The 23,521-nt window shown below is 37.9% G+C and overlaps 6 protein-coding genes and 1 long non-coding RNA gene across 7 annotated transcripts; 4 read left to right on the top strand and 3 right to left on the bottom strand.

Moving 5' to 3' along the window:
• Positions 1-1,125: 1,125 nt before the first annotated feature.
• On the bottom strand, positions 1,126-3,380 carry LOC117638884 (prunin 1 Pru du 6.0101). The gene is made up of 4 exons (XM_034374044.1): positions 3,036-3,380; positions 2,501-2,931; positions 1,860-2,408; positions 1,126-1,722 (listed from the first exon to the last, which is right to left on the bottom strand). Exons 1-4 carry the CDS (start codon positions 3,322-3,324, stop codon positions 1,336-1,338), a joined length of 1,656 nt encoding a protein of 551 aa, XP_034229935.1. The 5' UTR covers positions 3,325-3,380; the 3' UTR covers positions 1,126-1,335.
• LOC117638886 lies at positions 1,523-3,864 on the top strand. Its single transcript, XR_004587334.1, has 2 exons — positions 1,523-2,425; positions 2,497-3,864. It is a non-coding gene; the product is annotated as an uncharacterized LOC117638886 (long non-coding RNA).
• Positions 3,865-5,412: 1,548 nt separating this feature from the next.
• Positions 5,413-6,347, top strand: LOC117638885. Its single transcript, XM_034374045.1, has 2 exons — positions 5,413-5,666; positions 5,784-6,347. Exons 1-2 carry the CDS (start codon positions 5,533-5,535, stop codon positions 6,103-6,105), a joined length of 456 nt encoding a protein of 151 aa, XP_034229936.1. The 5' UTR covers positions 5,413-5,532; the 3' UTR covers positions 6,106-6,347.
• A 648-nt stretch (positions 6,348-6,995) lies between these two features.
• Positions 6,996-11,603, top strand: LOC117638047 (mitochondrial import inner membrane translocase subunit TIM44-2-like). Its single transcript, XM_034373128.1, has 14 exons — positions 6,996-7,253; positions 7,367-7,473; positions 8,030-8,113; positions 8,252-8,327; positions 8,516-8,560; positions 8,650-9,060; positions 9,172-9,240; positions 9,492-9,556; positions 9,738-9,806; positions 9,898-9,970; positions 10,217-10,321; positions 10,858-10,929; positions 11,015-11,077; positions 11,259-11,603. Exons 1-14 carry the CDS (start codon positions 7,176-7,178, stop codon positions 11,388-11,390), a joined length of 1,449 nt encoding a protein of 482 aa, XP_034229019.1. The 5' UTR covers positions 6,996-7,175; the 3' UTR covers positions 11,391-11,603.
• A 619-nt stretch (positions 11,604-12,222) lies between these two features.
• Positions 12,223-13,186, top strand: LOC117638049. The gene has a single exon (XM_034373130.1). The coding sequence runs from the start codon at positions 12,338-12,340 to the stop codon at positions 12,896-12,898; it is 561 nt and encodes a 186-aa protein (XP_034229021.1). The 5' UTR covers positions 12,223-12,337; the 3' UTR covers positions 12,899-13,186.
• An 84-nt stretch (positions 13,187-13,270) lies between these two features.
• On the bottom strand, positions 13,271-16,669 carry LOC117638045 (pre-mRNA-splicing factor SLU7-A-like). The gene is made up of 7 exons (XM_034373127.1): positions 16,527-16,669; positions 16,370-16,409; positions 15,490-15,653; positions 15,267-15,379; positions 14,740-15,159; positions 14,489-14,624; positions 13,271-14,380 (listed from the first exon to the last, which is right to left on the bottom strand). Exons 2-7 carry the CDS (start codon positions 16,383-16,385, stop codon positions 13,613-13,615), a joined length of 1,617 nt encoding a protein of 538 aa, XP_034229018.1. The 5' UTR covers positions 16,386-16,409; positions 16,527-16,669; the 3' UTR covers positions 13,271-13,612.
• A 1,824-nt stretch (positions 16,670-18,493) lies between these two features.
• Positions 18,494-20,176, bottom strand: LOC117638048 (transcription factor MYB30-like). The gene is made up of 3 exons (XM_034373129.1): positions 19,878-20,176; positions 19,516-19,645; positions 18,494-19,106 (listed from the first exon to the last, which is right to left on the bottom strand). Exons 1-3 carry the CDS (start codon positions 20,008-20,010, stop codon positions 18,575-18,577), a joined length of 795 nt encoding a protein of 264 aa, XP_034229020.1. The 5' UTR covers positions 20,011-20,176; the 3' UTR covers positions 18,494-18,574.
• Between the last annotated feature and the right edge of the window lie 3,345 nt (positions 20,177-23,521).

The following is a 23,521-nucleotide window of genomic DNA, read 5'->3' on the forward strand; positions in this document are numbered from 1 at the left end:
TAATTATTCTTGTTCCACTCATGGCAAAGGTAAGATCGGAAGGTACTGTCCCACCTGCATGGACCGTTTGGTCTTATGCTCGGCACAAAGCTTGCTGTCTCTCCCGAGTATGTAAATGTCGAAATAGTGGAATTCGGTGCCAAAAATTGGGTTTAAATTTAAACCCATAGGTACCTTTGATGGGGACAACATGAAAACCAAGATCGTCGTCCTTGGATTTGCAATGAATGGTCATTTCTGCACCCAAATCATTAGTCGTTCTAATAGTTTGTTTACCCGGGAAAAAAATAAGGTCTGCGTTGCAAGTAGTTTGGAACAACACTATACACCAACACCAGTAGCAGCAGCAACACATTTTTGATGAGCAAAGACATATTGATATTGTTTGTTTGGAAGTATGGTAAGACTTTCTTGGTGGATCAACACTTGGGTCATTCGTGTTCTATTATATATGAGGTTCCTTATTGTCTAATTAAATTAGAGGGAAAAGGAAGAACGGTTTTGGTTTCTTCGTCTCAACACATTTATTCTGGTCTTATCATGACACACTACACCAAATTGAAGCTTTTACGACTGGCATGCTTTTTAATAACTGATATTTATGGTATATGATAAATCACGCCTTAAAAAAAATAGTAATAATTGATATTTTCATATGAAAACATGCCTTAAAAAAGTAATTTTGTGCCGTTTTAACGAAGTGATTGTATTGAATGCAAATTTTTTGGTGGATGAACACTTGGGTAATACGTGTTCTATTATATATGAGGTTCCTTCCTTCTTGTCTCATTAAATTAGAGGGAAAAGGAAGAACGGTTTTGCTTTCTTGGTCTTATCATGACACTAAGCAAATTGGTCATACTCATACATCAAATTAATAATGTAACGGAATCATAATTAATCTGATTAAAACAAGCAGCAAAAATGTCAATTTTCCATAAAAGTTAATTTAAGTAGAACAAATACAATAACTTCCCATCATGATTTAAAAGAATTTCTTCAAAGATTATTCATTATAGCTTTTATTTATAATTTTGTTTTACTTCATAGATTTCATACTGCATAGAAAACTAGTACGAATTTAGCATGATGAAGGATAGAAATGTTTAGAAAAAACAAGACGCGTTTAGGAAAAAGGGGGGGAAATTTTCATTACATGCATAGATTACACGTAGTACTTATTTAATTACTTGGTAGCTAGACTCTCTCCTCTTACATTATTAGTAACAAGCCTTATTATAAGGCTCTTTTATTTATACACTCAGGCTCCGCTTCCTTTCTTTTTAACTCCAAAAAACACTACGTGCCGCATTCACTACATTTTTCTTCATACATTTATACAACTGCCCTCCTCTGCTGGCTGGAGCTCAAGGCAATGGTCTCCTGCCGGTTGTACTTGAGCTGCCTCGCCTGCTCTCGAGAAATTTGGTAGGCGTTGGCCAGCACCTCATCCGGCAGTGCACGGAGGAAGGAGGTTCGTCCGGCCAAGGTGTTAATGAACGCATTTTCCTCCGTCTTGAAGGCAAAGTACTCGAACCCTTGGTTGCCGGCTTGCTGGATCACGCCGTGGTTCTGTGGGACTATGAACAGCTGTCCCTGCTGCACCTCCTGGTCAAGAATTGCATCTCCGTTCTCGTTCACCACCTGAACCCTAGCATTTCCTCTGATCACGTACACCACTGAGTGGGCGTTCACATTCCAGTGTGGGCTGTAGATACCATTCTGCATGCATGCACAAGAATAATAATAAGATATATCAAGATCATTAGAACATTAATTATTAAGCATTATCAAGATCATTAGTTAATCATAATTAAATATAAATTAGCAAGTATATATATGTTTGTGTAATTGCTTACGCGGTAGAAGAAGCCTCTCTCGGCGCTGAGGCGGAGAAACCTGAGGATGGGGAGGTTGTGGCTGTTGAGGGTGCTGATGCGGCCTGCCCGGGGAGAGAAGATGTCGGCACGCTCAGGGTTGCCGATGTTCTCCTTCAACCTCAAGCTGCAGAAGGTCTCCTCAAGACCGTTGGCCATCAGTTGTCCTCCTTGTTGTTGCCTCTCCTGCTGGAGCTGCTCCTGTTGTCGCTCCTCGTGCTCACGCTCCTGTCGTCCCCTTGGGGGCTGGACGAAGTCGAGGTTGCCCCTTACCTGGATGATTTGGTTCCTGTTGTCGTTCTGTCCCTGGAGGTTCCTGGCAGTCTCTTCGTTGACGTTGAGGGCCTGGGCGAGGAGCTGTGTGTTGAAGCCGGAGAAGACGTTGTTGCCGTTTCCTTGTTGTTCTTGTTGTCTGGGACGTCCGAATGGTTGCTGATGCTGTCCGGGACGCCCTTGCTCACCCTGCTGGCGGGGTTGGCTTTGGCCTTGTTGGTTAAACTCATTCTCTGGGTTACCAGCTAGATAGAATTTCTACATATGAGATAAAGGTAGAGTTAGTTAAGTAAATAATTTAATTGAATGGTGATTTTGTTAATTAAATAATTATACAATTATTTAGGTACCCTTGGGTTTTGGTCGAGCTGGTTGTGATCGCTGCTGACGTGGAAAAGGTTGACTGCAACAAGCTCCTGGTCGCCGTCGTTGTAGGACCAGTAGGCGACTCCGGCAGGGATGGCGACAACATCACCCTCACGGATGCGGCGGGTCTTCTGGTGGCGGTCGAACTGTCGGAATTGTTGTTGTTGTTGCGGGCGCCCTTGTTGGCCTTGCTGCTGCTCTTGTTGTCTTCCTTCTTCTTGTTGCTGTCTCCCTTGTTGTCTTCCTTGTCGTTCCTGCTGCTGCTCTTGTTGGCCCTGTTGTCGTCCTTGTTCTCCCTGTTGTTGTTGTTGTCGTTCCTGTTCCTGTTCCTGCTGGCGGCCCTGCTGAGAAGACTGCTGAGACTCTTCGAAAGTCTCAGGGCACCCAGAGAACACTGCCCCTAGAACACCCCTACCTGCACACCCATTCATGCAATATTTTATTTAGTAAACTAACGACTCAATTAATTAGTCTCGTAATTTAATAGTTAATTAATTAGATCTAGTAATAACACGTGACCTTGGACGATGTAGATGAGTTGAGGGGCGTTGGAGTAGGAAGGCAAGTGTAGGCCGTTGCGCTGAATGGTGATTCGAGAGGCGGCGACCCCGGCACACTGGAAGTCCTCCTGGTTGAAGTTCCAGGTCTCGATCTGACCCGCCTCCGCCTGGATGCGGTTGTCGGGTTCGCGGGCTTGAAGCTGGTTGAGCTGGCACTGGTTCTGCGGACTCAACTGGGACTGGCGTGCCGCTAAGCAGCCATTGAAAACCAGAAGCAAGCAAAGCGAAAAAACGAAAGCCTTAGCCATTACACAAGGAATGAGAAGGAGATAGATGACTTGTAATTCGAGCTCACTTGTATCTTGTGTTTGAGATGTTAAAGCGGCGAGCGGTAGGCGCTGGTATTTATAGGAGGGAAAATGAGTTGAGGCGTGGGCACGTAGAGTTTCGTGTGTAAGGCATCTTTTGCCATTCTTCTGCTTGCATGGCTTTGAGGCTTCGAATTGTTAACACCTCATTTTGCGTAGCAGGGGCAGCTGGCTATATATGCGGCAACCAGCGGTGGGGTTTCTCGTCAATATTGTTGTCTGGTTCTGAACTTGATTCGCACCTGGCCGTTTGGTGAAGTAGAATTCATGGGACTTGGGATCCGAACCAGGGCCCATCTGACACTGCGTGCTTGGTGAGAAACGTGAACTCCACCTGATTGTCTGTGATGAGTTTTGTTGTGTTGTTATTCTTCTATCTTCTACATTGTTCTCATACCAACACCATCAGATATTCTTCAGTTTTGTTGTTCTCAACTTTTATGTCAAACCTACCCTCTCATTAACTACTTTACTTTATTACTTGGAAGTTGGTTGGTACCACTTTAAAATATTTTACATCTTCTTTTTTTGTTTTTTGTTTTGTTTTTTTGGGGTATTTGAAACTTGGAAACTTTTTGAATTTTTGTCAGCGAATATTGTATAAACCTGCACTTATATTCTGAAAGATGAAAGGTCACATATCATCCATGTGGTTTTTACGGGAAAGTACTTCACTAATATTTTCAGTTGCATGAGAAAAGGATATTCCTATGTTGAACGCCTTGGTATATATGTCCTGGCTTTGGAATGGAATAGCCTCCCCTCCTTTATTCATATTCAAGATTACAACTATCCTTAACTTCAACTATATGCCTTGACTTTCAGAACTTGTCATTTTCGTCAATTTTTCTGTAAAAAATAGGGTTATATTTGTCTTTTCATGTGCTGGGTTCTTAATAAGCACAGCCCAACCCCAACAACCACCTCTCTCTCTTCTCCAGCCATCCTTCATAGATCTAACCCCACAGATTCTCCGTCGATCGACCCACACCCACAAACCCATTCTCTCATTCTCTCATTTTCTTCCTCCTTATGTTCGTCAATCTCCTCATCCCAACCTTTTTTTTGGTTGATTGGTCTTCCTCTCAATCAATTGAACAATGTTAACAAAACCCAAAAGGATCATTGGAGAGAGAGATAGAGAGTTGTCATTGGGTTTGGGTAGAATGAGATGGTGACTAGATAAAAGTCTTATTTGCCCTTAAAATTTCATATAAATTTTCCAATTTGCTTTTAATTTTGACAGAAAAGTTTAACGGAATTGACGGAAGGACGAGTGCTACAACGAGATATCTAAATGAAGGATGACCATAACAATTTTTTGAGTTGAGTGACAAAAAATAAAGTAAAATCTTATTTGTGTGAAAAACCCCCTCCTCTGATTGTTTATACACAACAAAAGCGTAGCGAGACACGAAAGACATGAAGCTCAGAAGAAATAACCCTTCACAAGTGAGAAGTTTTTGAGTGTTTCATGTTTTAGCATCACATATTGTTACTAATTCATATAATATATATATATATATAATGTAAAAGACAGAGAATGGTGAAACATTCAAAATACCAGAAAATGACAATTTAAACATTAAAAATTAAAATTATTAATTAAATAAAAATAATATGATAAATTCACATTTTTTTAAATATTAAAAATATTAAAAATAAAAACAAAATTAGATAATATGTCCAATTTTTATAAAACATAACTACCCATATTATAATAAAACAAATATTACAACATCAAATTAGTAAAACCACGTGCTAGTAACGGACACCAAAGATTACTCTCACACCTCGTTACACTTTGTCACTGCTCTTTAGAGAAGTTAATGTGACATGTCCAATCTGATGAAGGCACATAAACATGTTCCAACACACCTAGCTCTTTTGCACGTGGACCTAATTGAAAGACAATTTCACCCTCCACTAATTTAAAATCAGATGGCAATAAAAGGGTAAATTGGTAAAACCACTTGTATGGAGAACTGGACCAAGTGCATTTAAAAAACCAGAGAGAGAGCGCGTGGGGAGAGTCCAAGGGGAAAAGAAAAAGACGAGAGAGAGAGAGAGAGACCAAGTTTGAAACCGAGTCATGCCTAATATTCTCAGCAGCACAAACTCAGATCCTAAACCAAACAAGAAGAAGATATGTTGAGGCCTTCTCAACTGAGTCAACTCATTCTTCTTCTTCTTCTTATTGCTTGCTCTGCACCCTCAACAACAGCCAAAACCCAAAGGCCAGGCTTTCTCTTCACAAGAACCACAGGAAGATGCACTCCACAGTAAGCTCTCTCTCTCTCTCTCTCTCTCTCTCTCTGTGTCTGTGTTCTCTCTCTTGTGGTGAAGTTACTGAAATGCCCATTATGTCCTATAATGATGTGCTTATTTGTGTTGCACAGCTATTGGGGGAGCAGGAGGGAGGCTTGGCCGAGGATGGTCCCACAGACATCAACGGTGTCGAAGGTGTTCGGATCAAGAGCCTACGAACGGTACAGATCTGATCTGACGCTACTGGAAGCGACGGTTAGGAACGACGAGGAGAACGTTTACCCTAGGCTGCTGAAGCAGGCGAGCGCCGCCCTTCTGAACTCTTACGCCAGGAAGGGGTTTCCGTACAGTGCTTGGGAAGTGAAGACTTTGGTCATTCAAGCTCTGGTGTCGGATAAGGCTGCAGCCCTTCAAGCCCAGCGCTTCTCCGTTGCCAATGAGGCTTGCCATTAGCAACCCATCTGTGTTTTTTTTTTATTTTTTACTTTGCTTTAGTTTCATCTAGTTTCATGTGGGTTTGTTTGTGTGGGCCCAAATACTAAATAGAATACTTCATTCTTGATGATGGGTTGAAAGCTTGACACTTTATGTGGTGGCAAATCAAATCTAGTTGCATATTGATCATTTGAGAATCACTGTATGAGTGGTTGAAAATTTGAATTGAACTTATATTATTTGGTCATGATCAAATCAAATATTTATGTACTGTCACTATTTTCCTTTTCTTGAATAGTTTCTGGATGTTGATTGATGAAGTAAAAATTCACCGTCAAAATTTATGTGGCATTAAAAGTACAAGTAGAGAAGAATTTTACATGCTACATCAACCTACAATTGAGGCGAGGATACTAATTTTAAAAGTCCTATTGAGAGAGTATATTCACTATACAAATATTAGGACTCGAACTCATAACCTTATTTGGAGAAGCAATTGCTCTAACTCACTTCATGAATGTCGCTTGCCTAAGCTTAAAAATCCTTGTGAATCTCAAGTTATTAATTTGGTTTGATTTTTATAAGTGTTATTAATAGGAAGTAGGTCAAGTTACATTTTTATCCCTGTAATTTGACTCATGTTTAAATTTGGCCTTGTCATTTTAATTGTGTAGTTTTGCTTATAGACCAATTAAATCCTACAGATATAAATATTTAAGAAAAAGTTAAAGAATTTATTGCATTTTGGGTAAAAAATAATAATAATCGGGGTAAAAACTATGAGTTGGGCTTTCCCATTAACAGGCCTTTTTCAGAAAACAGTATTGGGCCAATGGGGCATCTCCAAAATCTGGTGGGAAAAGGAAACAGAAACCCTAGAGAGTGAAGGCCTGGTTTGGTTTGTGTAAGTGTTACTTTCACGTTCATCTCCTTCTTCGTTCGTCCCTTTCTTCCTTCCCAAGTTGGGACACTGGCTACTAATTCAGACACCCACCCTTCAAATTTTTCCAAGGCAAAAACAAAACGGAAAAAGAAAAAAGCTATCGTTTTTTTCTCTATTTGAGAAAATTTAGCTTGCCCCAAATTTGATGGCTGCTAGAAAGCTAGTGCGAGATTTGCACCTTTACAGACAACCCTTCTTTCATCAGCTGACCCTCCAACAACAGGTTCGTTCCTTTGGAAGAAGTTTCGAATCAAAGTTTCAAACTTTTTAAGTATGTTTTGGGTTAATTTAATATCTTTTTTTATTGGGTTGGGGATTTTGAATTTGATGAGATAGGTTTCAAGCACGAGAATTCGGTTGATTTCAGCTAATGGGTATTCGGGGAGTCGTCGATTCAGTGTCTTCAATGAATTTTCGAAGCAAGTCAAAGGCGAAGCTACCAAGTATCTCTCACTCACTCACTCACTCTGTTTTACATGTTTAATATGTATATATTTATGCACATTTGTATTGTATGTTATGGCATTTACATTGATAAAGCATATTGGGCTGCCAAAAGCTGAGGAGTTCTTTTAATGTAATATGTATCTGCTATTTTAATTGGTTTTTCTTGTTAAAATGTTGGGTCAAATTTGTTTTACCCGGAACAAATTGTTAAGCGTCTGCTCTATAAGAAATAAAAAAACGTTGTTTCGTGAACTAAAACGCAATCTTTTGGCTTAGTTGAGCTGTTGTGCGATAGACATTGGTTTTTCTGAGATATAAATCCTTGTGTAGCTGACTCTCAATTTACAGTGAGAAACTTGTAGTACTAGCTTGAGTCCCCATTTCCATTAGGAAGTAAAACGTAATAGCTTCTTTCTAGTTTGCCAGTTGGTTATTAAAATCGCTGCAGAATTGTTTTTCTCTTCTTAGTTTTTTAATCATTATAAAATTTTCTTCTATTATTGTTATTATTATTGAGAGTCATTATGCTCACATCCATTGCCCTGGTTCCAGAAATCCAGAATTTCAACAGTCAGTTAAGGAGCTGAAAGAGAAAGCGGAAGAGCTGAAAGGCGTTAAAGAAGACCTGAAAGTGAGGTAATTATTTGATATTGCCACTTCATGCAATGAAAAATTTCAGTATTCTAGTATATAGGCTGAGACATACCCTTGTATGTCAAGTCTGGCTGGGTACTTCCAAATGGAGGCTCTGAGATGGTGAAATGGCGAATGCAGAACGAAGCAGACAACAGAGCAGCTATACAAGCAGGTGGATGGTGCGTGGACAGAGGCTGAAGCTGCAGCAAAGAAGGTCTTATTTCACATACCTTAAAAATCTGTAGTGCTTCTATGTGTTAGAATTCTCGATGGCAACTTCTGTGCAAATATTATGTTGTTTCTGGTGCATATCATTTTTGTTCAGTCTGGATTTGTTCGTCGTTTTTTATCATAAGAAACTTGCATCTGTTCTAAAATTTACATTGATAATTATGGCTGCAGGTTTCTGCCAATGTAAAAGAGAAGATCACCGCTGCCACAGAGGAGGTCTGCTTTTTTACCTCTTGCATCTGCACTGCTATATACTTTGATCTGCTGGAGTTCATTGGTTGTTTACTTCTTTTTGTTCTATGCAGGTCAAAGGAACCTTTGGAATTGGGAACGAACAGGCTTCAGGGCCTTCTGGTGCTAAATCTGAGAATTTCGCTGATGCAGAAGATGGAACAAAGGCCTCATCTGGGGAACAGAAACACCAGGAGTCAGGGTCTAGTAATACTGAAGAAACATTATTTGGCAAATTTAGGTCAAGTGCCTCTTCCTCGTATTTTTCCTCTGCCTTCTCTAGGGTTAAGGAAGTAAAGTTTATCGACATGGCTAAAAAGGGATATGACATTGTAAAGGATGAGTTAAGCGGTAATCCAACTAAGAGAAAGCACCTGGAGTATGATCCTTCTACCACCCCTCAAGTTGAAGTAAGTACAAGAACGGACATTGTTGCCGTACCCCAATCTCACTGGAGTAAAAAGTGGGAGGCTTTCAGAATGAAGGTGAAATTTCTTTCTGCCCATTAAATATTACAAAAAAAGTTATATCTAGTTGTCTTTCCTCTTATTTGAAATAAATTATTTGATTTTTTTTGTTTGTACTCTCTTACCTAGATGCAAGGTCATCCTATATTCAAGCGTTTTGATGAATTACGTAAACCTGTTACGTCAAAAACCCAGGAGGTAAATTCCAATTCAATTATTGTTTCTGTTCTTTAAAAAAAACTCCAGTTTGTACTTCATGTTTTTGAATGGATAAGACATATGCTGTATTATGTATTGTATCTGTTTTTTTTTCATGTTACGGCACTTATGGATTTTATCATAAAACTCTATTATATAGAATATTAGTTGGCTGTATGTTTGATAACTTGTTTATATGTAACCGCCTGTCTTGAGATTGCTGTATTGCTTGTCTTTGTTGAAATTGGCAGATTGCTGAGGACATGCGGGAACATTGGGAGACAAGCGATAGTCCAATTGTTCACAAAATTCAGGAGTATGCTGCTAAACTTTGTTTACTTCTTGGTTTGCTCACTATCTGCGAATAATAGTTTTTTTTTTCTTTTGAGGGAGGGTTGTAAATGTTCTTTGTTTTGCCCCCAGAAAATTATAGTATTTTTCGCTAAAGAGTTATTTGTAAATATTTGAGTGCTGAATTGACCATTTTCCTTTGACAGTTTAAATGAAACTATTTTTCAAGAAACAGATACTGCTGCATCAATCAAGGAGATACGCCGCCGAGATCCGTATGATCGCATTGCCATTTGCTGCTTCTTGTCATACTTATTTGAATAACTTGATTAATATATTTCTAATTGTAATGTTTGCATGGATTAGATCATTCTCTTTACCAGACTTTGTGGCAGAAGTCCAGGATGCTGTCAAACCAGTGCTTAATGCTTACATCAAGGTTAGTGCTGTGAGAGCTGAGCTTGTTTAGGTTCCACCCCGCCTCTCTCTCTTTTTTCTCCTCTCATCTTTTGGTTTTGTTTTAGTTTTAGTTTTTTTTTTTTTATTTATTTTTTATTTATAATTTTTTATATATATATTTTTTTTTTGCGTTCATGGTTTTAACGTATCATAATCCCAATGTTGGCCCATGTGAGTGCCATTATAGTTTCTCATCTTTATGTAATAACATGCATTTTAAATGTAGGGAGATGTTGAGACATTGAAGAAGTATTGTAGCAAGGAGGTGATTGAGCGGTGTAAAGCTGAGCATGATGGTTTCCGAAGCCATGGCATCTTTTTTGATCACAAGGTAGAAAACTTGCTTCCTCCTACATATTACTGTTTCCATGCCAATTATTGTTGCATTCTATACTGATGGGATGTTAATTAGGAACACATGTCAAATAGTATTGATCTTTGGGTGGAGAATAGACTTCATTAACGATGAGAAGTGAGGTTGGAGGTATATAATGACTTCATGAAAAATGAGAAGTGAGATTGGAGGTATATAACTTAAAACATTGAGGATGGGACTGAAACTTTAATATATCAATTTTTCAGAAGCGAAAGTTAATATATCTGTTCTCTTATTTAGCCACATCTTCTCAAATAATGTGGCAACATTATTCACAATGCTAGCTCTTTTATCATGACTTTTAGAGTTGAGGTTACTAAATAGCGACTTTTGTATGCTAGTGTCATTATCTGTAGTTGGGTGACAAGTCATTTCTACCCTAAATTTAGTTCTATACACTGAGATGGTAGAAGTGAGTGACGGAAGCTTTTTCAGGGCGTATGCTGTATATATTGTCATGCAACTAATTTTGATTTTTTTGGGGGGTGCAGATTCTACATATATCTGATGCAGAAGTAAAAGAGACCAAAATGATGGGAGACTCTCCCATAATCATTGTAATGGTAGGCATTTTCTTTTCTTTTTTTGTTCTAAGTTTTATTTAATAACAAAGCTGATAGCAACGGCCCTTTTCGGTGAATTTAACAGTTCCGAACGCAGCAAGTGTATTGTGTACGTGATAAAAATGGTGCAGTAACAGATGGTGGCAAGGTAAATATTATTTGTACTCTCACACACACACACCCCTATCCACACACATTATATTAAATGGGTTATATTCCCCACTTGAACCATAATTCTCTATAAAAGCATGCACGGTTGTGTCATTACTCTGGTTATTGGATATTTGATATGTATGAACTCATGTTTTGTCAAATCATTGTTTCATTAGGACACAATCCACACTGTGTATTATGCCTGGGCCATGCAACAGGTGGATCCTGAAGAACTTGGTGAAGGTGCTATTTACCCAATATGGAGGGTAAGAGAGATGCAGCAATTTGGAGTTCAAGCCCTTATTTAGTTCATAAAATTCTGATCGATGGATGTTGTAGCATTTTTATTGCTCAAAATGTCTTTTTGTTTCTTTTTTCTCATGTTAGAACTTCTCTGGGTTTTGTTATTCACTGCCAGGAAGTTCTGTAGTAGATTACTTCTCATTTTATTGTTAGTATCAATTAAGTGTAGTTGTGTACTACGCACAAATATAAATTTTAAAGAGAGGTTTTCTCTATTCTCTCTTGCTCGTCTCCTTTATAAATCTTTTTCTATATGGAAATGGAATCATCTTTGTTCTTTTGCCGTGTTCTTTCATTCTACGCAACCTTCGAATATTTTACAAGTTGCAGAAAAGAAAATGTGGATGAATTGTACTGCACTCGTCTGTGTACTACCACTGTACCCCAAGTTGAGAGCAAAGACAACGAAAAGGAGAAACATGGAATGGAAGGCATCCATCTCCATCACATCTCATATAAGGACACAATTAGAAAACTAAGACGATACACGAGAGATTATTGTACAGTGCTAGAACATCATCACGTGTTATTGCGGAGTGGGCGTTTTGGCTTCAAATTAATAGCATTCCACGCTGAACCAAAACCCACCAACGTTCATAACCCAATACCTCAACCCTGAGTCAGAATCGAGATTCATACTCTTATTCAACTCGTGAATTTTACTTGTGGGTTAAGCTCATTCCAATCCGATTAGGCTGATTTTGGGCTAGAGGTAGTTGAACAAGGATAAGTTGCAGGCTAGATTCTAGAATCAAACCTGCTTTTCGGCCTTAAACGCGTAGAGTAAGAAGTAAGCTACTACTATGGTCCACCAATGCCATATATTATAAAATAGCACAAAACGAATACACAATCCAAAAGCTGAAGGAATCTAGCAGCTTAGCTTACCGTACTATAAAACAACAATCTGTCAGCACACTCTTTGCAAGCCATTCATTTACTCTCTCTTCTCATGTCTTGCTTGAGACTGAGGCTTCCACCGGCCGGAAGGGCTTGGAAGAGCTTCACTTCCAAACTACAGAGCAAGCTCCACAAACCCAAAGGCATCACAAAACCCAGAAACCGTGTCAAAGCAATCGCTGCTGCTGCTGCTGCTTCTTCTTCCTCTTCTGCTTGTGCTTCTGTTCGACTTCGACCCTACAAATTTCTCCAACTGCGTTTCAAACGCAGACGGCTTCTTGCCCTACGTTTTCGCTATAACCGCCCTCAGCTCCTACAGAATCGCAGCACTGCACATGTCTTTGTTGACAAGCTTTTTAAAGAGCCGGCTGTGACTGAGCCAGTCGAGCGCTCTCAGCCTCCGGTAGAAAAGTGCAAGCAAGCTGCTGCTGCTGCAACAACAGCTACTGGAAGTGGGGGCGAGAGAGCTTGTGCTACAGCAGACGATATGTGGGAGTCATTGGGATTTGCTTCCCCTCTGATGCATGGAATTGATGAAAGAGCTGAGGAGTTCATAGCCAGGTTCAGAAAGGAAATGGACGTTCAGGAGAAGCTGGCACGCGATCATTTGTAGCAGAAGCTTTTATTATTTATTAATAGATCATCTATACATATGTAAATTAAGTGTGATTGTTCTGCTCAAGAATTTGTTTCGCATGAATCTGTGATATTTATTCGTTTCAAGAAAGAAAAAAAACGAGTGAATTCTGTACTTTGTAGCTTATATTTTAGTATGTCATGAAGGATTGAAGAGTATACATGCTCGGTTGTAGAAGATTTACTTGATGGGTTTGCAGAAGACAGCGATAAATAAATAAAGCAAATTTGCATTGTTGATACGTGAAGATTCCTTTGGATTCTTTTCTTTCTTTTTAGTTGGAAATACGTTCACAGTTCACAATTTAAATTAATGTTTCGCCATTGCAGTTTGGTTTTTAACAATTGATTCACGAAATCCATAACAGCAACATAATTAGGTAAATTCAAAGTAATGTCATTACACAACTCATTACATGACAACTGAGAACAAAGTAAACAACAATTCAAATGGCTCAACAACCACAGGGTAGCTCATGTAATGGCAACATAACTACAGGTTCCTCAGTACTTAAGCTTACAGTAATCACGACTAAGAGGTTTGCAAATCAAAGGTGGAGGCTCCAGCTCTGCATGTTCTGCCACAACAGAACCATGAGTTCAAGAAGTTCAGCTTGCAGAACTGCAGTATAAGAGCACTGCCATTACGTTGCATTGACAACCTCGAAAGCATTTTGAGATAGGGGCTCCATCAGTTAAGAAAGTCCTTCATTGGATCATCATGATGAACTTTCTTCATCCTATAAGCCTCCATATCCTCAGCAGTAACCTCATCATTCCATTTTACATTGTATTTGCGCTTTCTTTCATCTCTCACTTCTCTCTTTCTTGCGTCCTCCTTTTTAAGAGCATCAGCAAGTAACTTCTCATCTAAAACCAAATCGTCTGGTATATCAGTTCCCCAAGTAGCAAGTCTTTTCTCCTCCACTGGTGGAGGCATATCTCCAATGGCCTCTTTACGAGCAATGTTAGCCTTCATAAGTTCACCTGCAGCCTCAGCAGCCTCAATTCCAGCAGCGCCAGTGCAATAGCTATTGCGAGTCAACTGCTTACAGCACCTGTAGCCCCACTGATGATCCTTCCACCATGAACCCCATACACTGGTGTGGTTGTTGGCATATACATCTTCTTCATACTTGCTTCTGGGAAGTGTTGTTTCTTGCCCCTTGATGATCCTCCCGGCACGATCATATTCAACTTCTCGTTCACTCTGTCCCAGTAGAAGCTCCCTAGGAAATTCTTCTTCATTAGCTGCATTGCCATACTTCTCCAGAATGGTGTCCTTTGTTTGTGACTTCAAATTCTCCTTGATCACCTTAAAATTCTTATAAAGCAACTCAGCTTGGGACGGCGCTGCTTGCATGTGAATATCTTGTCCCTTCTCAAATGATTCCCAAGCATGGATGTTGAGCTGCTTGAACTCCATAGCTTGACCACTATTTCTATGTCGATTATCACCCTATATCACAAAAGCAAATATGAGAACAATAAAATATAAGGAAAACCTCACATTAAAAAAACTGGGAAAAAAATACAAAGAAAGCAGTTAACTGTTGTAGGCACTTACCCCATAGAACTTCTCATTCGGATCCGCATCAGGAAGCGGGTCCTCACGCATAGACCGGGTTTTTGGGTCATAGTGTGCAGAGTCGACATCGAGGTTTAAAAGATACTTTGCTGTATCCTCACGAATACGCAAATTCCTGCAAACAAAAATACATGAGTAAGAATTCAAATAGACACCAATGCAGAAATGAGAGAATAACACCCCTTCAACACAAGATGACAATTAAAGAATCGGTATAAAGAAGTTTTCACCTGACAGTTCCTGTGCTCCCACCACCCGTTGTACGCACACGCTTCTCAACCTTTGCAAAGTCCATTTGTTTGCTCTCATCAACCTTGGCTTCATCCACCCTCAAATCATCCTCATTATCATCCTCATCCTCCTCACTAACCCCGTCCTCTCCATTTGGGTTATTATTTTTCTCCTCTAATTTCTTGAGCTGTTGTGTCTTTACGTATTTCCTTCGAGCTTCATCTCTTGATTCATATCTCTCAATGACACGGGCATAGGTTGATGCATCATATCCATTCCAGCGGTCCCGTTTTCCATCATAGTCAAGCTCAAAAGTCTCTATCTTTTCATCAGGAGCGATGTGTTTGTTTGTAAACTTTGCTCCCACTCTCCTGGGTCTTTCCATACATGACTTTGAGTCGTGTGTCATGGCACCACAGCTGTAAGAATAGACATTCAAACATTATTCCCCAGTTCACGAGATAAACTGAAGTGGAAACAAAAGCCTGAGAGAGAGAGAGAGAGAGAGAGAGAGAGAGAGACTTACTTCTCACATGCACCCTTCCTATATTTATCAGCCTGGTGTATCTTTGCACCTCTGTCATACCATGATGTTGTATAATTAGGATCTGATTTCCATTTCCTTTGATGTTTTAAGCTCTGAGAAAATTAAAACAAAACAGAAAAAAATGTCTCAATATTCAGAACTTATGCCACAGGGTGTGTTTATCAAAACTAGGAACTCATTAGAAAGAAAATGAACAACTTACAGGCCTCTCAGAGTTTAGATACCAAGGTGCAGATGACATATATTGGGGTATATGAGGATTAATCTCCTTTCCATCCTCATCCAGTTCAGCTGGTGCAAGCCCAGCTTTACGCGCTTCTTCCAATTCGATTTGTTTGCGATGGTCTTCCCTAGATTTGAATGCCACTACAAGACCAACCACATAAGATACATCAATATAGGAGTAGGGGAGGAGAAACACAAGTTTCTCAAAAACCACAAGTTTTGACAAAACCCAGAAAAGCAAAAGGCGAAAAAAGGTTATCTACATTCTAGATTAAGATAAACTTAGTCTACATAAAGAGAAACCATATATTATCACATCAACATAGTAGTTTCTAAGGTAAAGCCTAAGTTTCTAACATTGCTAAAAAAAAAATATCAACCTTTCATAGGCATATATAAATTAGTAAGCACAGCAATCATCCAAGCTGTAAGGCCCATTTTCAAATTATAATTGTTTCCTCTTGTTTCACCAATTCATACTGTTTTGATGATCTTCACTTTGAGTTGGAGAATTGACAACAGTGATTTGAACTATAAAATCCAAATGTCAACCAACTTGAATGTGATAACTGGTAAGCTCCAATCAATTTCAAATTTTTATAACATAATTTCAACCCAGGTCGCGGAAAAACCCTAAATATCCATAAACTAAACGAATCTCACTATGGACCCCATCTGAGCTCAAAAAAATCAAATCTTCAATCTGCTATAAGTAATGAATATGTTTCAAGAATTAAATTCAAGAAAAATTCTACCAAAAAAGGTTATTTTTAATGATTCAGACCAATTTTGAGTATCAAATTGTGAAATTTATGATATGAGAGATAGGGAATAAACGATGGAAAAGAAGAAATAACCTGAAGCAGTCGCCATGTTTGGTCGTCTCGAAGCTGAAACCTGAAACGACAGGAGAAATTGAATTGAGAGGTCGTTTGAAGCGTCAGCTTTAGAGGTGCTGTTTGTCGATTTATATAGGCCTTAAAATCTGAGATCGGTTTGGACGAAAATAATTACGTCGGCTACGAATCCAACAGACGAGGGTTTGGGAAACCCAAGCAGAGACTTGGCTTTAGAACGAACGACTCCTCCTCCGCCTTCTCTATCTTTCTGAAACCAGGGCCGACTCCTGAGGCGGTTATGTTCCTTCCAATGGAAAATGGAAACGATAGCGTTTCGTCTGTTCACAAACCGAAAAGGACTACCTATTGGGCTCAAAGAAAGGGCTTAAGATGAGCCTTTATTTAAGGGCCAAATTCAAAACGGGGTTGGCTTTGGGTTGTGTTTATTGAACTGAACCAAGTTGAATTTGGTCCTGAACCCAAATCGATTGCTTGTATTGAATCTCGACCCGCCCAGCTCGACCCGACTTGCACCCTAATTTCATGGATACAATATTATAGAATATCAACCTTGTGGTTATTGGAATGTTTTTATGTTAATCATTAAACATGTAGAAGCATGTTGGCATTGAAAACTTAACACGCATAGATTTGAGTCTATGACATCTACCGATAGCAAGCTATTTCAAAAAACATACCACATAGATAATTTAACAAAAGAATATTACTAAGTTAGAATCATAGTAAAAATACGGGACGGGAATAAAGCGTACATGTAAATATGTAATCAAACATGTATTACTTTTTTTTTCTTTCTTCCCTTTCAAAATACAAATATTAATATATTAGTTATATTTTCAAGTTGTAGAATTATAGAACACAAATGTCAAAGTTCAAAGCATTTCATGATGAGAGAGATACAAGTTAAAGTTGACATGCTTTAGTTGAGTGGGTGTTAGTAGAGAGAGACACGCATATCTTTGTGAGGATTTTATAGGCTTATAAATATTTGCCGCTAAACTCATGTTCAGAGTGTTAACTATATTGATTACATGCAGATAATCTTTTTCTTCAGGTCTACGCAAAGTGCACGTGTTTGCCGCATATTTGTTTTTTCTTTTGTTTTTCTTTGTTCTTACTTGAGTCATATGCACGCCTGCAAAGTATCGTTATCGAGGATTATAAAATAGGCAAGGTGATAACTCCAAATTTCATGTGAAATCTACTGTTGGCCAATCATGCTCTTTTAGTGGAGCCCATTTTAAGTGAAAGAGAGGAAAAAAAACCTTAGCTATTACCGATTTCTGAAACCTTTTTCTTAATCTCTCAAGTTATTGCGCGTTGGCTATCATAACTATATAAAATTATTTTCTCTGTCTCGTTACCGGATAGAAGAGTGCACTTAACGTATGATTAACTAAGAAAATTAGGTCAATAGTTTGATTAACTAATTAATATATCAAACTGTCTGATAAGAAAATATTATTCGTTACGTGATAAAAAAGGTACACCTAACGTATGATTAACTAAGAAATTGAGGTCGATAGTTTGATTAACTAATTAATATATCAGACTTTTTGATAAAAAAAAATATTATTATATAGCATGATTTCAACTAACAATGTCCGCCTAAATATCATTCTTCTTTGAAAATTTACCATTCACCACCCTTTGGTAGGCTAATTAAGAAAACATTAAGTGCATATAGTATGATCTATTTTGCAAAAGACTACACAATCCCAAGCTGATTAACTGGTAGTTTCATCTTCATATTAGTCATTGATTAACAAGTTAGCCTTTAACCACCATTGATTAACGTTTGTCTTGGTTCTTGGATCATGGTGACATCCATCTCATAAATTTGAGAAGAATTTGCATGTCACGGGATAACGCTACTATTTTACTATATCCCTCGTGATATACAGGTTTTTCTCCATAAACCTCAACCAAACTTGTCCTGTGTGCTCTAAGTTCAGAAAGTATTGCTTTCTTGCTTGCTAGTCGAACACAGATTTAGATGATGATTATTTTTTCCACAGACAAATTCATTCCGACAAAATTGAACAAAATATATATTTATGTTTTGCCGCGTTGAATACGATGGTCTCATTTTTGTTTTTCTAAAGGTCAAAGAATCGGACGGCAGCAAGCAAACGAAATTCTATTTCCCAACCGAAAGCTTAATGAACAAAATTACAAAACAGTCTTCTCGTTCTCTCCAAATCAAATACCTAATAATAACTCTGGAATTTCATCCGCTCCTGGGAAAATATTGAGCCAAAAATCCATGCTGTTATCGTCATACATATCTAAGCAAAACCCATCATCAGCAGGGCCCACACCAACTCTTGGGACACCACCAATGGCCTGAAACTGGTCCACCATCTGATCAGAATTCTCAGCCGACAATACCTCCGACCAGAAGCTCTCATCAGCCTCTGGTAAGTTTGCTGCGTACCCATCAAACTCCATGCATGTCTTGTCGTTGTTGCTGCTGTTGCTGTTGTTGTCGCTTGTGGTGGCTGATGACGTGTCACTTGAGGTGCATTGAGGAGGAGATGCCGGCCCACAATCCAAGCTCTCAGATTTTTCACTGGGCTCCGGCTCTTGCTCTGTTTTTGTGGAGAAAAAGTGCGCTCTGGTGTCTGAGGTGGTGGTTTGGTTTTGTTTGAGCCTCTTTTTTAAGTGGGTGTGCCAAACGTTTTTAATTTCATTGTCTGTACGACCCGGCAATCTCGCTGCAATTGCTGACCATCTGAGATTATAGGAAAAGTAAAAAACAAGAGCAAAATCAGAAATCAAATCAGTTCTGTTCTGTTCTAGTCACGTGAATGATTATGTGCACTACGCAAAAGTGCCATGTTTTTTTGTTGTTGGTATTTTAATTGCTTGAAAAACGAGCTTTTTTTGTTGTTTAGGCTCGCGCATGAGAAAGTTGTGTAAGGAATCTTTTGCCCACATGCTTCGCTAGGAGGCTGGATTGGCTGGTAGTATGAACCCCTTTGAAATTAAAGAAAAATGAAGGGTTGTTTTTGCAGCATCAATTTGTGTGAATTCACATTGAATACGAACACGATCTAAATTGAAAGTGACGGGTCTGTCGATCTAACAGCTACAACTGTGTTATATGCAGATACAAATTGGTTTGTAGTGATGATAAGTACCTATTTCCTAGCATTTCATGTAAGTTGATGATTGCGTCTTCTTCTTCCCTGCTGAAATTTCCTCTTTTGATATCTGGCCTCAAGTAGTTTGTCCATCTGAGTCTACAACTCTTTCCACACCTCAACAAACCTAAAGAGAAAAGAAGAAGAACCATTCATCAAAACATGGAAAAACAGAGTCCCAAGTAGCAAACCAAAACTTAGCATCTCGCTGAAAAATGCCAACATGGGTAATTAAAATCAGGCCAATTCATCCACTTTCTGCAATGAATTTCTGAAACTTTCATAAAAAGCCAAATGCTTTCGTATATTTCTGAAGAACCCAAGAAACAGACTGCAATTAATCAGTGCGTAATTATTACCAGCTAGTTTTGGCAGAGCTCGCCAGTTGCCATGGCCATACTGTTGAATGTAAGTGACAAGTATGTGATCTTCTTCAGGGGTCCAAGGCCCTTTCTTCAACCCCATCTTCTCACAGCAAGGAGCTCTTACCATCTTCCTCTTCCAAAAATTTATCAGAAAAAATAAAACCCAACTCTCTGTGTTCTTTGTGCTGCTAGACTGCTCTGCTATTAGCTTTTCAACTTTCTCTGAAAGCTCAAAGCAAATAGCAAGGCCAAAGAATGAGAGAGCCACAAGTCCATATATACACACACAAAGCTAAAGTGTGCGGGCCTGGTACGAAATAGTCCAAAGTACAGAAATGATTCAATTGAAAATATTATTTTGTAAAGACAAATTTGGCCCCCACTGTATATTTATAGGAGATCTTTTTCTTTCTTTTTTTTTTCCCATGTCATTATTTAGTCAAACTAAAACGTGGGGATTTATATGGGATTTTATTTTTTTTATCTGAAGTGGATGTGAACCCTTTTTATTAGCTGTATTTATAACCAAGTGGATCAAACTTTTTCATGCAATTTGCGTTTCGACCAGTCAGGATATATAGCAGAGGTTCTTGAATTTTCAACGGTTCTGACTTTTTATTTATTTTTATGAATAATTATTGTACTGCATTCACTCAAGTAGGAGTTTATATATTTGGTTTTTGGTCTAAATATATGCTTGAAATTTTTTGAGACCTCTTGGCCCTCGCTTGTTAGGGAGGAATAAATTAGACTGGACTAAATTAGTAAAATTCTTATATTTTATGTGCAATCAAAGTATAATATGAATTTTGTTGTCTAATTGAGGATGAATGAGGACTATTCATAAGAGGTTGATGACTAAAACTTATCCTTCATAATCCCACCATTTTTAAAAGAATTAGGAAGGGATAAGTTTTAATCATCAAACCTCGTATAAATAGTCCTCATTATTCCTCCAAGTTAAGTAACATATTCATAACATGGCATGAATGCAGACATTTTACTAGTCTAATCTAGTCCTCTCTATCAAACAAACCACAAGGTTTTTATTTTTCCTTTTGCCACTTTTGTATAGGACAAAACGCTTATGCTTGTTGAGGGAGAAAAACAAGGAAGGCCAAACTGCCTTCTGGCAGCGTTTCAAGTTCAACATCAGTGCCTTGGAGGGTCAAAGAAAGAGGGCTAGTTTTCTTGAATAGATTGCACAGACAAAATTCAACATCATATATATTCTTTTAAATTTGCCTAATTTTAATAAAATCCATTTTTAAATCCCATTTGATAGATAGAGTTGTTTGAGAAAAGAAAATCCATGTAGAGCTTAATTCTTTCTTTCTGTTTTTTTTTTCTTTCTTTTATATATATATATATATATATATATTAAAATAGAATAAATTTTGATTCCAATTAAAATATGATCACAAATTTCGCCACAAGGGCTGTTTGATACATAAATAGTGGTCTGGTTAAAATCTTACCTTAAAAGACTCTCAAAAGAGAAAAATTCGGTCAAGAAAAAAGAATACCACGCATCCAAACCAAGCTAAAACAAAACGACCCCTCCATAATGCTAACATTGGGAGAGTACTCAAACTAATAGTGTACATGCCTAACTTCTAATGTAAATGGAACAGTTGACATCTATTTGAGCCAACCTTAAAATGAGCTAAATTCTACATTCACATTAGAAATAGGGCTTGGGACAAAATCTAGTGCCTATATATGACCGTCTCTATGTTCAATATTATTGGAAGTCTCAATCCAGCAGAGACAAACGTCAAAGGTGTGAGGTCTATTGAGTATAGATGTATCAAGTTTTAGTTCACATTCACTTCTGTTTTATGAGAGAGAATGTTAAGAAAATGACACTAACAATTTGTGCAGCCAATTAAATTCAGAAAGCTCTTTTTTCCACCACCATCTTTTTTGCAATTTCTTTATGTTTGGAATAAGTTGCAGAGACTCTTTGGGTTCTCTGTGTAGTTTTCACCTCTCATTTTGTGAGAGTTTTTCATCTCTCCTTTGTGAGAGCTTTTTATCTCTCATTTGTGAGAGCTTTTCATCTCTCATTTGTGAGAGTTTTATTTGTATTGTTATGGCTTGGTTTTTTCAAGCTTTATATTTTTTTATTATTCTAAGTTTACAATCTTAATTGGGATGCCTATGCTAGAGTTTTTTGATCCTGCCTGATCGTTAGCGGAGACACACCAGATTGTCTTAATTTTGATATTAGACCGCTCCGTTATTGTAATGGCTCTTTTTGTGGCTAGTTTGTATTGGCCTTTTGTAGTTAGTGGCTTTTTTGGCTGAATTATGAATGCAATCATAGAATTTCTCCACAAAAAAAAAAATTTTCAAAAAGCTCTTAAATCGCAATTAGCAGTGAGATTAATTATAAACCAGTAAGTAGGGCATGAGATGCCACTGAGCTCACCACTTGCTTCATGATCAAATCATGATCCTAATTTTCTGTTATTTTATCATTATCTGGTGTGTAAAATTTTCAAAGAGAAAATGATTAAATTAAGTACACCGACTTGGACAATTACCAGAAATTCCAATGATGATCTCACCAAATTTGAACTAAATAAAAGTAGGGAAATTGAGTGGCTTCGGCAGTCACCATATGGACAAGGTGCTAATTGGTGATTAGTAAAGTCCTAATCAAACACGATTAAAAATAATACATGCAATGAAGCAACTGTTGTGGACATTTGACTGTCCCGATTAGTCACAAATGATGTCACTAATCCAGTCAAAAAGTTATACTTCAAACTTTTTCTTTTCTCCTAATTAAGTACATTTAACAAAATTGGAAGGCAACAAATGAAATTCAATTTGAATTGCGAAGAAAAAAGTCTTCATATTTGTCTTTGTTGTTGACATGAATTAACCTAAATTTCATATTTGTCTTTGTTGTTGACGCAAATTAACTTAAAAAAATCAAGAAATGAACGAACGAACGTAATTCATCATATGATAACGTGTAATACGAATTTTGATATCCATAAATATGATGAATTTGGAACACATTTAATTAGAAGATCATGTTTGAAACTCAGATTGAACTGGATATCAGTGAATCATGCCAATACACCATCCATATACCCCAAAAGCAAAGCAAGTTCTTCTGATTAAAGAGGTACAAAATTGGATAAGCAAAAGATGAATATTTAATATATTTATTTTGGCAAGCTTGGTAGGATATGATTGACGTACAAATTACAATCTATCAACTCGTGCATAGACGGATCTTACAGACAAATTAACTTCAACTTGACTCTCCAGGGAAAAAGTAGCAAGCCAGTTTATTCAGTATTAATAATATTACATATATGTTAAATTTTGGTAACTTTTCCCTGGTTAAATGTATGAAGACCTAAATATATGTATATAAAGTTAGTCAATCACTTTAATTACCCATCGACATAAGATGGATAAGAAGCTGGTCATACTTTTCAACATAGTTACATATAATACGACATATGATCAATGTTATTGTGCGGTTTGAGGTGTATCTTGATTGCTTTTAAGATGTTCTTTTCAAAGAGAGTGTTTCACGAGAACCATATTTTCGTTTCGTTGTAATTTTATTATTCTCGAATATCAATTGATAAACTTTCCCTTATAATCTAAAT

This window comes from Prunus dulcis, chromosome 8, assembly GCF_902201215.1.
Source record: "Prunus dulcis chromosome 8, ALMONDv2, whole genome shotgun sequence".
Classification (NCBI taxonomy): domain Eukaryota; kingdom Viridiplantae; phylum Streptophyta; class Magnoliopsida; order Rosales; family Rosaceae; genus Prunus; species Prunus dulcis.